The sequence below is a fragment of the Prosopis cineraria genome, unplaced genomic scaffold (assembly GCF_029017545.1).
Source record: "Prosopis cineraria cultivar Desert tree isolate PC_DT_omini unplaced genomic scaffold, ASM2901754v1 PC3, whole genome shotgun sequence".
NCBI lineage: Eukaryota > Viridiplantae > Streptophyta > Magnoliopsida > Fabales > Fabaceae > Prosopis > Prosopis cineraria.
Genome location: NW_026555334.1, coordinates 42,853,592 through 42,869,617, shown reverse-complemented (window position 1 = coordinate 42,869,617; position 16,026 = coordinate 42,853,592). Strand labels below are relative to the sequence as shown.

Genomic DNA, 16,026 nt, shown 5'->3' with positions numbered 1-16,026 from the left:
GTTATTGAAAATGTCTGATTTATATTTTAAGTCCTAAGTATTTGTATATGTTGAGATATACTCCCTTCGTTCAAAAATGTAAAATATTTTTTACTAAATTTCACTCTCAATAAAGTAATTACTTACTTTCAAACTAATTTTATCTTTTTATATTTACTTTTATTAAACACCCTATAATAAATATAAAATTAATATCAATAGGAGTATTTTTTTAAAAAAGGCAATAATTATACCTTGAAAGACTAAAAATGCCTCACATTTTTGAACATCCAACCCCTAAAAAAATGCCTTACATTTTTTAACAGAGGGAGTATATGTTTATAGAACCAAAATATTAGTACAAGTATAGAAATAAAGATTTGAACATGTTTTGATTAATTTGGATGAAATGCAATGAAAAATTATCTCTCCCTCTATTTTTGTAAAAAGGGGTTGGGGAATAAAATTTTGTTCTACTATTGTATAAGTACGTGTAACGTGTTGTACTGATAGTCTTAAGTTCAATGGACATGGTCCAAGTGTTAAGAAAGGCTTGTGGCACATATTGAGAGTTTTGGACATCCTTTTTGTATAAAAATTGTCAAAAGTGGTAAAATTATATTTGAGTATCCAACTTCATAGTGTGACGTGTTTTGGAAGTAAAATCCGTGCTATTAGCTAATTTATATAAAAAGCTTTTTTATAGACACATAGATCACATCATTCAGACATCGAACGGAGAATTAGGACGCGTTGGAAGTTTTTCTAATTTTGCTGTCAAATAATAGCAAAAATTATTGATTTTTATGTGTAACACGCCATAGTACGTGACATAGAGAACAACATGTCGTGGCGCATTGCTCTGTTGCACATTAAAAGAATTATTTTTCACTTGTTTTCAATTTCTTTCACTCTTTTAAGATATCACATGCTTCCGTAACTTATTTTTACTCTGATATAAGAGATCTTGATTGTTTTAAAATCTTTGTCATTATGAAAAACTTGAGATCCCTTACTTTTGAATTAAACCTTGTTAATCAATCTTTGAATTAATTTTTTTGATTACCATGAGTTATATTAGTTAATTGTGTTTAGTGGAGTAAGATTTTACAAGTAACACCAACAGCTTGTTAACTTGTTTTTGATTTGAGGAGTAATCAATAAATACTAAGGTGATAGCAATACTCGGGTAACATCAGCAGCAGCTTCGATCTAAGATGCATTATTCTACACCCTTAATCTCTACTTATCAAGTTGTTTAATTTATTTCAAAGTTTCTATAGCAATTTATGGTGATTTTATCTCATAACTAGTAAGTTACAATTATTTTTTTAGTAATGTTAAAATAGGTTGTGAAATTTGGAAAGTTTGGGTGACAAGAAAGAATGATGAAGGGGAAGGGTCAAGGGTTAATGTTTCACATGTGTTTAAGCAGGAGTTATATTCAGACAAAAAAGGAAAAAGCAAGTTTAAAGGAATTCAAGAGGTTGACAAAGTTGTAAGAGAAGCATGGAAAAACTTGTTTAAGAAATAAATGAGTAAGTATGCTAAAATGGTAAAAGAGAAAAGAGAAAGGATAGGGGGAACTTCTTCAAGTAAAAGAGGTGAAATGTTGACATGATGCTCACTGAAACAATTTGTGAAAGTGGCAAAGCATGCAAGGAATAATGCAAACTTGAAGGAGAGGGTTGAAAAAACTAAGATTGGTAGGATAATAGATGTTAGGTGTATAAAACTACACTATGTTATCTATACAAGAATGATTATATATACTAACCCTACAATATCATCAATATTCAAAAAAAATGTGAAGCTAGTGATTAATGGGTAGCTAGTTAGAAATATATTAGGATTGCCTAATGAGAAAGTGGATGTTATGGAGGAAGAAGAACTAAATAAGGAGATATATTTTGTATTAAAGAAAAATTTTGACAAAAAATGTTTTTAGTAAGGTAAAGACCATGATATTTTAGGGGAATATGATGAAATGTTTAAGCCCATATTTGTTCTTTACACTCTTAGGGCGTTATTGTACCTTCCTTCATGTAGAAGTACAAGCCAGCATTTTTTGAAAATAATTTATTGCAAGAAGACAAGGTTAGGTTCTTTTAGTTAGTCAAATCTTATGGTGATAGAGTTGATAAAAGATGTTGAAGAGTATAAGATTGCTGTGGATAGAGACAAGGAAAGAAAATACGTTGGTGGTTGCCTTTATATTTTTATGGTAAGAAGGTGAACTTTATTTTGTTGATGTGCATTTTGACTAATTTCGATCATGTGTATTCTTTTCAAGTATTGATAGTTTAACATTGATGTACTTTATATATATATTGTTGTTTGAAAAGATTCCTTTACAAGGTAAAGTGGCATCCTTAGTAGAGGAGGCACTTAGTTTTTAAGAGGATCGAAAAGTGAATAAACAGGTTCAATTAAAGAAGGACATGGTTGAAGGAATCTTATTCTCTTATTCTACTATGAATGTGCAAAGCAACGAGCTTGAAATAATTCAGACATGAATATGAAAGCAAATGTATTGCCTCTAACACGAATAAGTCTAGACAATTTTTAGTATTCTAGTGAGTAGCCATGTATTTATGTTTGTGTTTATGGTAGAACATAAAACATTTTATTTGACATTAATCATGTCATCGTTGCAGAAACTTAGACACATTTATTCACATATCATGGGATTGGCTAGTCAAGATCTTGTAACAGAGCTCTTGAAGATTGAAAAAGATTTGCTTCAACGTAAAATAATAGTATCATAAGGGGAAAGAGAGAGAGAATAGGAAAGGGAAAGGGAAGGAAAAGTTGTAAGGTCTATATCGAAGGTTGTTTTTAAGGATATAAAAAGTAAAAATATGTTAGAAGACATTGGAGATCATATTATGAAAGTTATACCTATGGGAGATATATCTATGGGAGATCTTGTTAGGATAAAGCATACCATTTATGTAGAGATAATTAATGTAGACTCTTAATCGATAGTGAATGTGAATGAACCACTAAATCCAGCAAAGTCATTTGATGATCGCAAAGTTGGAACATTAGAAAGAAATGAGAATGATGAAGACAATAAAAATGGTATAAAATTGAGAAGATCTCAAAGGATTATCAAACTTGCAATATAATCACTGTATGTGACAAATATTGGGAAGCAAGGAAGGCCTAGTGAGGTAGAGCCCCTTTATCACCATTAACCCAGCAAAAGAATAAATATGAGGGTAAGGAGAAGGTCATTGAGAACGAATGATTTTATGTGACAAAGGAGGAATTGCATTGTCTTGCTCCTAAAGGATGGTTAAGTGATACTGTAAATTTTCATTTTTTTTTCTCTCCTTAGTTTCATATATTATGACATGCTAACGAAAAATCTCTATGTCAAGTTGTAACTTGTTGGACATATATTGTTACATGAACGACATCAAAATGGAAGTGTTGAAAGATATATTTTTCCTTGAATGTTCATGGTAAGAATAAATACTTGTTTGACTTTTTTACATGAATGGTGACTCATTTTATGTTGTCATTGTCAACAAAGTATTATACTTCAAGACCTAGATAATTAAAAAGTTAGGGAAATATTAGATTTTTAAGGCCAAAAATAGAAAAATATAATATAGGTGATTGTGAGTTTGAGTTTGCTCCAGTGACATACAATAAGCATTGGTTTTGTTATTGTGAGAAAATTTTATTAGATATAAGGTCTTCATAAAAAATGATTGTTATATTCTGAAAAATAGTTATGACTGTCACACACAATATTTGGACACAATTGCATTATACTTAAAACATACAATACTATTCATTTATTTCAACAATACAACACTAATATTGTACACATTTATAATCATTCACAACAAAATATATAACAAATGCTTGCACTTATTAAAAAAAATAACATGAGTGATAATTTACAACTTAATACATATGATATCAGTTTATGCCCTATGCTCCAAAAAAATAAGGCTCATATCATACACCTATCAAAAAAAAAAATCAAAAGGTTACTCCATTTAGTCTATCAATCACCAAACAGTGATTAAGATTCCTACACCTTCTTCGAGTATGTCCTTCCTAGTAGCACCTAGAACACTTGTATACTTTCTTATCTTATTAAGACTCTTGTTTAATTGTGTGTGGTCTACTAGGACGATGGATTGAATTTGCAGCCTGTCCAAATTTTAACATAATTAAAGAATAAATAAATTTATTTTTTATTAAAGTTTAAAATATAAATTATAAATTTATCATAATGAAGTTATAAAATTAAAAGATGAACTTGCAAATTTCTAAAATTTAGCACTTGTGATTAATTTAAATTATTTCAAGACCTATTTATCATTCTCCCTAATTTTTTTCGCAATCATTGACATCAATATTAGGGTGAAGTAATGCCATCCATTTTTATTGAGATGAAAAATAAGACTAAAATTATATATATGACAATTTAAGGTAAAATTAATGATATTAATAAGACTCAAGAGTTACACATTACAGTGTTATTTTTTAAAAATAAAAATATAAAATTTTAAAAATATTATGGAAAAATATCATTTAAGGACCATGGAAGCAATTTAATATCAAATAATAACAAAAATTTTGAAATATTACTTCAAGATCAAGGGATTGATTTAAAAATAATTTTAGATAAGAAAATACTATAATACCCTTTAGTTTTTTTTCTCTTTTTAAAAAATTTGTTAATTAATGAATACTTTCTTATTAAATGCAAATAAATACTTGTTAATTAATGAATAGTTACTTGTTAAAACATGATCTACACTTATCTCTTTCCATGACTAAGTTATGTCAAATTATTGAACTTGTCAATGAGTGAATAACTTATTGTTAAATACAAATGAGTACTTATTAATTAATGAATGCTACACTTATTTCTTTCCATAACTAAGTTCTTTCATATTGTTGAATTTGTTAATTAGCAAATGATTTATTGTTAAATGTGAATATATGCTTGTTAATTAATAAATGATTATTTTTTGAAACAAAATTTACAATTATCTCTTCCCACAACTAAATTATTTCATATTCTTAATTTTGTCAATTAGAGAATATTTTATTATTAAATGTAAATGAATGCTTGTTAATTCACGATTAGCTACTTATCAATTAAAAAAAAGAAAGGCAAAAATATTATATTTTTTTCCCATCTAAAATTATTGCAAATCAGTCTCTTGGTTTTTTTAGTAATATCTCAAAAAAAAATTTTGTCCTTAATTGACATTAAACACTTTCAGCAGTCATTTAATGATATTTTTTTAATATTTTTCATTTAATATAATTTTAAATTCGCTCACTTAACCATTGCATTACAATCTTTTTAATTCTCTTTCTAGTTAAAGTATAATTGAAAAAAAAATCATTAATAATTTTTTGGTTAAATTATCTTATATTTTAAGAAAATAAAATAATTTTAAAATTATCTTATAATTTAAGATAGATGAAGTTGTTATCAGTATAATTGTGGCTCCAAGTTCAGCTGTCATCGTCCTCTTGGGTGACTCCTTTAAAATTAATTCAGATAATTCCACGATAGAAAGAAAAACTCAGACCCACTATCTATCATTCCATACCATACATAAGTTAAAATAAGTTATTTTTCAGGAAAAAAATAACTTAAAATTAATTTTTAACTTGTTTTTTTCCCTGAAATTAGTTGTGATATAGAATTAATTAATATATATTCACAATTTTTTTATCTTTTTAAAATACATGCAGGCGAAATAATTTGAACTAAAAGGATTAAAAACTAAAATGAAAATTAAGGGGAAAGCGGAAACCTAATTCTTTTTTAAATTCCAAAGATATTAATAAATCTATTATTTCAGAATAAAGTGTTGTTTTATAATATTCTCAAATTGAGTGTTATTTAAAATGTTATAAAAAAAGATACCGCAAAAAACCCTTTTTGCCTGCTGTAATTCATCAAACACTTTGACTTATGAGTTTCGACTCTCCGTCAGTTTTGTCACTTTTGGCGGTGTTACGTGGCATTGTATTCTTCTGTTCAGGCACCCCCTAGAATATGAATATTCTACCAGGTGTGTGAATTGTCCACGATGTCGGAGCGCATGTATACACTTAAAAGGAAAAGAATGACGTGGGAAGAAGAAAGAAGATACCATATGGAAATATAGGATAAAATATAATTAGATTTAATTTAAGATATTAGGTTTATTCAATAAAAATATTTAAATAAAGATATTGATCCATTAAAATTAGGTTTGATTGTTTATTTTATAGTTATCTTATATATTAGTATTTTTAAAATTTGATTTAGATTTAAGATTTGAATTTAAATCATCATTATTTTCTTTTTTAGATACCTATAAATAAAATTAAATTTTTTATTTATATTCAGTTTTTAAATATTATTAAATGAGAGTTTAGAGTTATTTTGACCTTTTTTTTTTCTCCCTCCCTCCTTCTCTTCTCTCTTTTTTCCTTTCTCCTTCTTATTTTACATCAATTTGCTTTTCTCTTTGTTTCTCTGTTTCCTTTTCTCTTTTTTATTTTATATTAATTTGGTACCATAGTTTGGTTCTCATTATTCTTTTGTTGCCAATCTCATTTAAAAAGTACAACATTTTTCTTAAAATTTGGAAGTCCAAATAAGATATAATGAACTCATTATTAAATGCTACTGACTTTATCACCTTCTACAAGTTGAATATTGGAGGTTTGTAATTTTTTCATCCGTTTGCAGCATTTTGAGTAATTTTTTCTCTTTTAATTAGTATTTCTACAGGATTAGCAATGTTGTGCTGGTCTCGTGGGTACAGAGACATTGAAGTCTACCGTGATTGTGTTCAGGCCATGAATCTGATTCTTAGAGACGACAAACCACCCCTGTCGCCAGGACTCAATCAGAGAAGCTCGTACCTCAGGATTGGAATGTATCTCTGAATTTTGTTTATAGGATGTAACTTATGATGCCCCACTCTTTAGCCGGAAAAGCTCGTGAACTTGACAACACATTTTGTGCCTTTCATCAAACTCTACCTTTACTCATTAGAGTTGGAATTTGATGAAAGGTTGTTACGAAGTTTCTCGGTGCGCTTTGTATTGTTTCTCCGTTGATGCATGATAGATTTGCATTTTCCCAAAAAAAAAAAATGAAGGAAGGAAGAAAAGTTGTGGGGATTTCAAAATCGTCGGGTATATGGTGCCAGGATGCCTGCCTTTTATTTTATAAAAAAACAGATATAGTTTTATATTTTATTACCATATGAGTTACTCAATAAAAGATTAAAAGAAAGGATCAGGTAAAAAAAGACAGCAGAGTTACACAATAAAAGAAGAGCGTCATGCACATATTTCACAAAAAGTTTAATATCTTCCCCTTTTCAATTGCAAGCTGAAGCCATGTTTCACGTTCAAACGGCATTCTCTTTTAGCTATAATGCACCATAAACGATTATGCAAATGAAAGAAAGATATTCAAGTATAACATGGGGAAAATTTTACCACCTCACTTGGCTGAGCACAGGGAGATTTTCGATGGCTTTACAATTTTGATAGTTTTCTCTGCTCAATTTTTTTTTTTGGGAGTAAATTTGAATTGACTTGTTACATAGAAAGAATGAAAGGAATTGTTGAAAAGTTCATTACATGGATATATTGTAAAACCAATAGGCTATGATATATTTATGATTTGATTGCAACAAAAAAAAAAAATTGCCATGAGCTAGCTATTTACCTATTTTTGCTCCAAATATTCTTGCGTTGCCTGAGACATCTTTACACTGAAAGTGGATATGATTCTTCCTAGCGTCGTTGAAAATTAAGTATCTTTATGGATGCAGCAAATATGAGAGCAAACACTACAGTAAATCCAACCACCACAGCTGCTACCACTCCAAGAAAATCATGCTTGAAACCAAAGTAATTTCTCAGGAACTCTTCCACTGTTGCACTTGAGCCATTAGTCTGAATAGGGTCCTTTACATCTCCAAATTGTGATGCCACCAATCCATACAAGCTCCAAGCTACTGGATTTGCCCAGTAGTACCATCTCCACCACACTGGGATCCTCTGTTCATCATCAAAATCGTCAAGAACAAAATTAAACATGCATTTCTTGTGTTTTAATCATAAGCTGGCACTAAATGTTGAAGAAAACCCAGAACTTACTGGTCTTGGGATAATGAAACCTGAGAAGAGATTCCATATTGAAAAAAATGCAGATGAAACTATAGAGGAAACGTGCTGGTTTGGAGTCATTGCCACGGACATCATGCCATAGAAGGTGAAGTACAGCAAGGTGAAATACATGAAGAATAGGTACCAAAAAACTTTTGTGACTGTCCAATCAAAACCAATCATTGCATAAACTATTATGCCATAGACCACAGCCTGTAGAAGAATATAGGGGAGCTCAATCACAACCTGCAACAAAATACAAAGATCAGAACAATAATATTAATAATGAGGCAAATTATTCACATGGAAGGAAGTGAAATATCAAGCAAGCGTTGAGATAAGAAATTGCTTGCCTGTGCAAAAGCATACGGCAAAGCTGAATACATTCCGGCAGCTCTTTCCCGGTAAAAGACCGTTCGCTCGACAGCCACCACTGGCTGCACTGCATTAGCATTCTTAATGCCAAGAAATAGAACAGCGGCATACATGGATCCCATTGCATTGAAAATCTCTTGTTGCTTTTTACTGCAAGTTAATGTGAAAAGTTTGAACTTTGGAACAAGAGAAAACAAGAGTTGAAAGCCATGACGTTTCCTTAGTTTCCAGTTTAATCTTACATGTTGGATCCAAGGTTCCAGAACATGCTCCCAAACAAGACGGATACACAAGTTGAGTAGAGGAATCTTATGGCAGTGTATAAAGGATTGCGCCAGTAAGACCAAAATTGTTTCCATAGGCAAGCCATGCATTGGGTGAAGAAGGATTGCGAGTACTGGGTTGGAAAATAAAGGTCCTTCGAACCGGGAACTGGAGTGTTCAGTTCTTTAATGAGTGCTTTGTTTCTCCTGAAACACATGCCACAAGTTAGTTTTCATTGGAGAATGTTATGTTTACATACTATGAGTAAGCTCTTTAACAAGGTTATGTTTTAGTCAAATGGCTTCGCTCAATGCAAGATACCTGTATAGTTCTGAATCCTTATACACCTCAGCAAAATCAATCCCCAATTCAATTTCTTTTCCTGAGCTTGTGACTTCCAGCATCCATGTTGCAGGATTATACCCATCTTTGATCTTATTGACACCTTGAATTCCCTTCATGAGAAAAGTATGCTTTTGAGCAAAACTTTACTACTGATACAAAGATATAAAAATGCAATATTTACTCTTTCACAAAAATTTTACCTCAAAGTAATTGATTAACTGAGAAGAATGGTGTCCCAAAGGCCCCACGTATATTTCCTTCCCTCCTTGCTTCATTAGGAAAAGCTGCATTTTAGTGGGAAAAAGGAGTTAGATACTGTGATATGGAAAAGAACTTATTAAAATTGAAACATCGCTTTACTATTTGCATATCTCACCTCATCAAATGATTCAAATATATCAATGCTAGGCTGATGGATGGTGCATACAACAGTTCTTCCCGTGTCCACTGTGTTTCTAACCGTTCTCATGACAATAGCAGCAGCTCTTGCATCCAACCCAGAAGTTGGCTCATCCATGAATATTATGGAAGGATTGGCAACTAGTTCAACTGCAATAGTTAATCTTTTGCGTTGCTCTGTTGAGAGACCATTCACACCAGGCAATCCAACCAGTGCATTCCTTAATGGATTCAGCTCCACAAGTTCCATTACTTCCTCAATGAACATCTGCAAACATTTGGAATTTCCAAACTTAGAAACATAGGTAAACTAAAACATAGAAATTTTTGTAACATGTAAGGATCAAATGCTAACCTTCCTAGTTTCAGCATTAACTTCTAGCGACAATCGAAGCCATGCTGAATAGAGCAATGATTCGTACACAGTTACATGAGGAGAGTGGATATCATTTTGCTCACAGTATCCAGAGATTCGAGCAAATGTTTCTTGCTTTTTTGGATATCCAGAAACTGTGATCTTCCCTCCAACATATCCCCCTGTTTTTCTTCCTGCAAGTACATCCATCAAAGTAGTTTTACCAGCACCAGTGACACCCATTAGTGCAGTGAGAACACCTGGTCTGAAAGCTCCACTCACAGCCTTCAAAAGCACCAACCTATCCTCGGCAACACCTCGGCTCTTCATTTCCTACAAGTTTGGTGCATCTGTCAACGAATATTACTTTCACTTGAAAACAAGCCTTTTTCCATGTGTTTATATCAATTTTATATTACCTGTGGCATGTCAACGGAATATGTTACTTCATCAAAGGTAATGGAATGTGGTTCAAAAGGAAGAACCATTCCTCTTTTCCTGTTATGATTTGTCTCCACACTAGCTTCATTCCTTGTGAATTGATCATCTCCCACTGCTCCATTCCCGCAAGATATAATGTGAATTAAAAGTGAACTATCATTCACATAAACATCATTAATGATAAAGTTGTTCTAAAGATCAGTTACCTCTCTTTGAGTGGCGAGCCGAGCTAGATTTTGTTTCCTTCAATAGACTAGTTCCATTGCTACCATTATCTTGTTCAGTGCCCGGAGACTGCTCTGATTTCACAGCCTGATGCTTCCCAAGTGCTGCATAATCCGTTTAGAATATCAGTACATAAACTCTCCTCTCTTTCTCCCTCCCTCCCTCTCTTTCTTTTTTTGGTAAAAGAACGTATAAGGTGCAAAGAAACTCACGGTTCAAGTAAGTGAGAGAAAGTATGTAGCCTATGTTGAACAATAATATATATCCAGCCAATGCTCCAACCCCAATCCAATACCAGTATGACTCAGTGAAGAATCCTCGAGATTTCAAAACTTGAATTCCTAGTGGTTCCGTTGAGTCAGGAAGGGCCTTTCATTAGACATTATATCAAGATATCAGTGCATATATGGGATTAGACTAGCACATTAACGCACAAATAGATTAGTCAAAAGCTTACCTCGCTCCATTTATTCCCTAGGAACTCATTATTCACTATGGCATTCTGTCCATACATCATAGGTGACAACCAGAATCCCCAGATCCACCATTTCTTTATATTATCTGTGGCATAAAGCAAAGAAAAAAGAAGAGCAATGTAAGTAAAAAAATATCATTGGAAAAGAGAGATTAGGATCATCCTGTTTTTGTGATTATGATACCTTTTGATAGGACAAAACCACCCATGGCAAAAAGGATAGCTAATGCAAACGACCCAAATGTGAGAGCCACTGTCATATCTCTACCAACTGCTGCAATAAATCGGAATAGTCCAGAAGCCATCTGGTTTACAAGCACGAGAAGAAGGAATTGTCTAAACAATCTGCAATAGGTAGACGCATGCATATTGTTATACACTTAGTAGGATTCAAACTGAAGGAAGTTTGGAAAACATGAGTATTGTTTCCTTTAAGTTTTACCTTCCAACATTTGGATCAAATCCAATGACATAGTACGTGAGGAATACCCAAACAGCCACTTCCATAAACGTTGAGGGGATTTTGAGGATCCATGAAGGAAGAGCGTATGCCCATGAAGGGAAGAAGAGAAAATCCCTTTGCTTGTAAAACACTGGAAGCCTTGAAACTGTCATGGTAAGCTCAGCCATTCCATTGAACATAAGCACAATAACAGCAAAGAACAATGCGCCCGTATATATCCCTCCATCAGTCACCGAATCCCTGTGCATCTCAGTCCGGAGGAAGATGGTCATGGCAATAATTGCCATAAAAGCAAGCTAAAAAGATAACAAAAGAGGAAAAAAGTTAAAAAAATGAATTTGAATAATGTGCATTAATTAAGAAATAGACTTTAAAGTGAAAGCCCCAAAAGCCTAAACCTACTTGGAAAGCCTTGAAGATGTAGACGAACGAATTGCGCTTCATGAGTAAATATTCTCTTGATAAGCAAGCTTTCAAGAGCTCCATTTTTCCTACACCATACTTTCTAGTTGTCAGAGCAGCTGGATGGCTCTTGGACTTGTCAAAAGGAGAAGTGAGTTCATCTCCAAGTCTTCTCCCGACATGAAACGATTGAAATGCCTCTGCAAACTCTGTGGCGGCGACAAATCTGTAAGGCTGATCCCTGTCTACCCAGTACTGTTCTTGATCTTTCCTTGATGTCACCTATAATAATACGTCATATTGTTATTTCTTTTCATTCAATTCAACCCTGTGAGTGAACTATCTAGATAGATTTAAAAAAGATAAATTTTCACTTACTTCTTGCAAGAAGTCTGCCACGCCTTTTCTCTCAGGGCATTTGAACCCCATTGATTCAAAAAACTCAAGAACATTTTCACGGGGACCCTGATACACAATGTGGCCATCAGAGAGTAGAATAATGTCATCGAAGAGATTATAAGTCTCTGGTGCTGGCTGTAGTAGTGAGATCATGGCGGTTCCTTTGAGAATATGAACATATTGCTTGATTGAATTCACAATTTGATACGTTGTGGAGCTATCCAAACCCGTAGATATTTCATCCATGAAAAGAGCTCTCGCTGGTCCAACTAGCATCTCCCCTACAATAGTAAATTGTTTGATAATTCAAGATTCTTATATGATCAATTTTTTGAGACAAGTAAACAAGATTTGCTTTAATATTGAAATGAAGCTTGTTTTACCTGTCGTGACACGTTTCCTTTGTCCACCAGATATTCCTCTTAGCATTGCATTTCCTACAATAGTATCCGCGCAGACCTCCAGTCCCAGAATCTGCACGTTTAAATCAAAGAGAGGAACGGAGTGTAAGGTTAAACTGAATGATGAATTTAAGAAAACATGATCACATTTTGAATGTATTGATTTTACCTTTAGAACATAATCTGTTATCAAATTTGCTTTCTGGCCTTCTGTTGCTACTGCCTGAACATTATAATTCAAAAGGACAGCCACTTCATAACCAGACAAAGAAATAGATGATTCCCTAAAATGTTATAGTAATAACTAGTAAGTATTAAATTTCATTACCTTCATGTAGACATCTACATCTGGGTCAGGCTTTATGTTTGCCTCCTTTTCTCTTCTGGACAACTCTGCTAACAAGTCTGTGGAATGCATCATGACACATGAGATATGATGAAAACTTACATCTCAAACTTTTCATCTCAAGTCTTAACTTCAAAATATCAAAACTCATGTTTACAAGTCTTTTCACTTTATTATTAATTATTAAGTCCAACTTTATTTTAAAACTTCTTACATCAATTCAAATTCACTCACACTAATAAGGTGTTTGGATTGAAGCAATGATCAATTTTTTAAGCAAAATAATTGGTTTCAGAGAAAATTATCCAAACAGCCCTGCTGGCATTTAATTGATTATTTGGACTGGAATCAATTTTTTTCAATAAAGCTCCTCCTAGCTGCTGTTTGTTCATCAATTATTTGGGTGGCAGTTTTGTTTTCATTTGTGTTGGCAGCAATGGATATTCCATTCCAATGACCCCTATTCCTCTTTTTCCAACCATCTATAAAATACTGGTAGGAAAAAAAAAAAAAGCACACTTGCAGATTTTTTCTAAGATTGAAAATTATTCTGTATTTCATCAGAAAACACATATCTTTTAGCCAATTAAAAAAAATTAATATATGATAAATGACACCTTTCAAACTTTTTTATTATATATAAGCATATTTCCATTAGACAATTTTGGTTTAGATATGCAAAGACAATTTATTCGAGATGATAAGTGTTAAATTTTGACACATCTCACATTAAAAATTTAAACATTGATTCAGTGATTGCTTTCTTTCATTAAACTCAAATCTCATTGGTCCTTTCAAAATCTTATAAAAATGGATGAGATTTTTTTTTTGCTCTAAATATATAAAACAACTATCTAAGGTTGTTAAACTCATTAATTTAAGTAAAATCGTGACAAAAATGTAAACTCAAATTGCAAACTCGGATTGTAAACTTATAAGAGTTTATCTTTATTAATAAATATTCATTAAAAGGTAAAATTGATGTGTAATATTTAAGAATTATATTTTTCTCTTTTATTAAAGTTATTTGAACACAAATATATTGAGTTATATTATTTACATAAATTAAATTGTTAATATTAATATAATTTAAATTTCTATAATTAATTAGATATATAAGTTAAATAATATATTTTACTTCTTAAATAAAGTTTAACAAATTTAATAATATTATATACAACTTTATCAATAATTTAATTTTAAAAAGAAATATCCTTTATGATAATTTTTACAGCTAAAATTAATTATAACTAAATCATTCAAACACATTGCATTATAACATAATCAATTATAATCAAATCAATCATATTAATCAATATTTTTATAATTAATTATACTCAATTGAAATCTAAACAAATTGGTAAACATCCTAAGAACTTCAAGAAAAAAAAAATTAATCTTATTATAAACTAACCATAACGAGGCCCAACTCCTTGGCATCTAGCTGAGAAGGCCAAGGTTTCTCTAACTGTCATTTCTCCAACATGTAGATCATTTTGACTGACATAAGCTGCGGTTCTCTGAGGTACAAACTCGTTCATCTCATGACCATTATAAGTCACTTTTCTTGAGAACTGATCAGGGAGGACATAACTTCATTAGTAACAGATCCGAACGGGGAAAGAAAAAAAGAGCAAACACTTGAAAATCTAGTTAAACAAATCAATTTTGTTTTCTTTTGTTCTAACCTCGAGTTTTGGATCCAGCTTTCCAGCCAAGGCCAACAAGAGCGTGGTCTTCCCAGAACTTGGAGGGCCCAAAAGCAATGTCATTCTGGAGATAGGAAATTAAAGATTTGTAAGATTAGAGTCTTGATTTTGAGAAAGATAGTTACAGAAATATCAAACGTCGGAATAAAGCCCGGCTTCTTACCTTGATGGCTTGATTATTCCACTAACATCCTCCAGGATATTTATGTGTTGTCTTCTACTTGGAATCACGTGAACCAGGTTCAATAGGCCCTGTTATTGAAAAAAGAAATGGGTGTAACAAGTAAGAACCTTGACAATGAAATCACGCAGAAAGTTCCTTTATCTAAGTTGAATGTTCAGAAAAACCTACCTCCAGTATATTAACAATGAAGTTAGAGAACGAAGGTAAAGCTCTGCTTCCTATGTGAGCTTCAGCTTCGACTTTCAAGTGCTGAAACCGAACTTCTATTGTAGGAATCTCGATCCCGACTCTGAGATGTCAGACAAGGAGGAGGAAGAGAAGCCATCAGCGCGTTTGAAACAGAGATCAATGAAATTAATTAAGAAATGAAAGCGAGATTCTCACCTATCAATTCGATTCCTCAGCTTGAGCAAGAACTTCTCATTGTCCTCTTCGATTACTTTGATTAACCTTTCAAGCAAGCTCTGCCTTTCTTGTAACCCAAGTTTTTGTATATCAATCTCATTGGCCTCACCGTCCGGCGAAGACAACAAGCCTTTCCTCAAACGAGCAACGGTAGGAAGTCTTTGAATAGCAGCCCATTTAAGAGCTTCTTCATCGTCTTCTTGGTGGAAGGAGTTTGAGAAAACCTCCATATCTGTGTTCCTCCATAGTGATGAGCTCGCTATCCTGAAACTACTTTTGCTTCCTGTTCTGAAACTACCCTCACCATCCTCCATTGATGAACAGAGGCAATTACACAAATGCTCGAGCTTTGTCTACTTAAACCCAGATGCACACAGTACTTATTTGCCCGGAAACAGAACTAAAATTTTATCTATTTCTTTTTCTGTTTGTTCATATCTATCTTTCTGTATGTATGTATGTATGTATATAAGAGTGAAGAACTGTGCGAGTTGTCCACGATATCGGAGAGCATATATATACAGATAGAAATATTGTGGGGATTTCAAAATGGTCGAGTACGGTGGGAATCCTTGGCTGCGCACGTTTTTTTTTTTTTTGGGAATTACGTCAATTGGGATGTCACGTATCATCACCTGCACTGTTGCGCCCTCTCTCTCTCTCTCTCTCTCAAGAAAATAAATACTCCCTCCCTTA

The 16,026-nt window shown here is 32.5% G+C and overlaps 1 protein-coding gene across 1 annotated transcript; it reads right to left on the bottom strand.

Moving 5' to 3' along the window:
* Window positions 1-7,576: 7,576 nt before the first annotated feature.
* On the bottom strand, window positions 7,577-15,799 carry LOC129306655 (pleiotropic drug resistance protein 1-like). The gene is made up of 24 exons (XM_054947352.1): window positions 15,310-15,799; window positions 15,094-15,214; window positions 14,905-14,993; window positions 14,721-14,805; window positions 14,447-14,606; window positions 13,015-13,091; window positions 12,856-12,909; window positions 12,669-12,759; window positions 12,265-12,566; window positions 11,887-12,168; window positions 11,464-11,780; window positions 11,206-11,366; window positions 11,004-11,107; window positions 10,759-10,915; window positions 10,528-10,650; window positions 10,300-10,433; window positions 9,881-10,213; window positions 9,503-9,793; window positions 9,327-9,410; window positions 9,103-9,236; window positions 8,760-8,987; window positions 8,496-8,667; window positions 8,134-8,388; window positions 7,577-8,034 (listed from the first exon to the last, which is right to left on the bottom strand). The coding sequence occupies exons 1-24, from the start codon at window positions 15,642-15,644 to the stop codon at window positions 7,768-7,770; spliced, it is 4,356 nt and encodes a 1,451-aa protein (XP_054803327.1). The 5' UTR covers window positions 15,645-15,799; the 3' UTR covers window positions 7,577-7,767.
* Window positions 15,800-16,026: the final 227 nt, after the last annotated feature.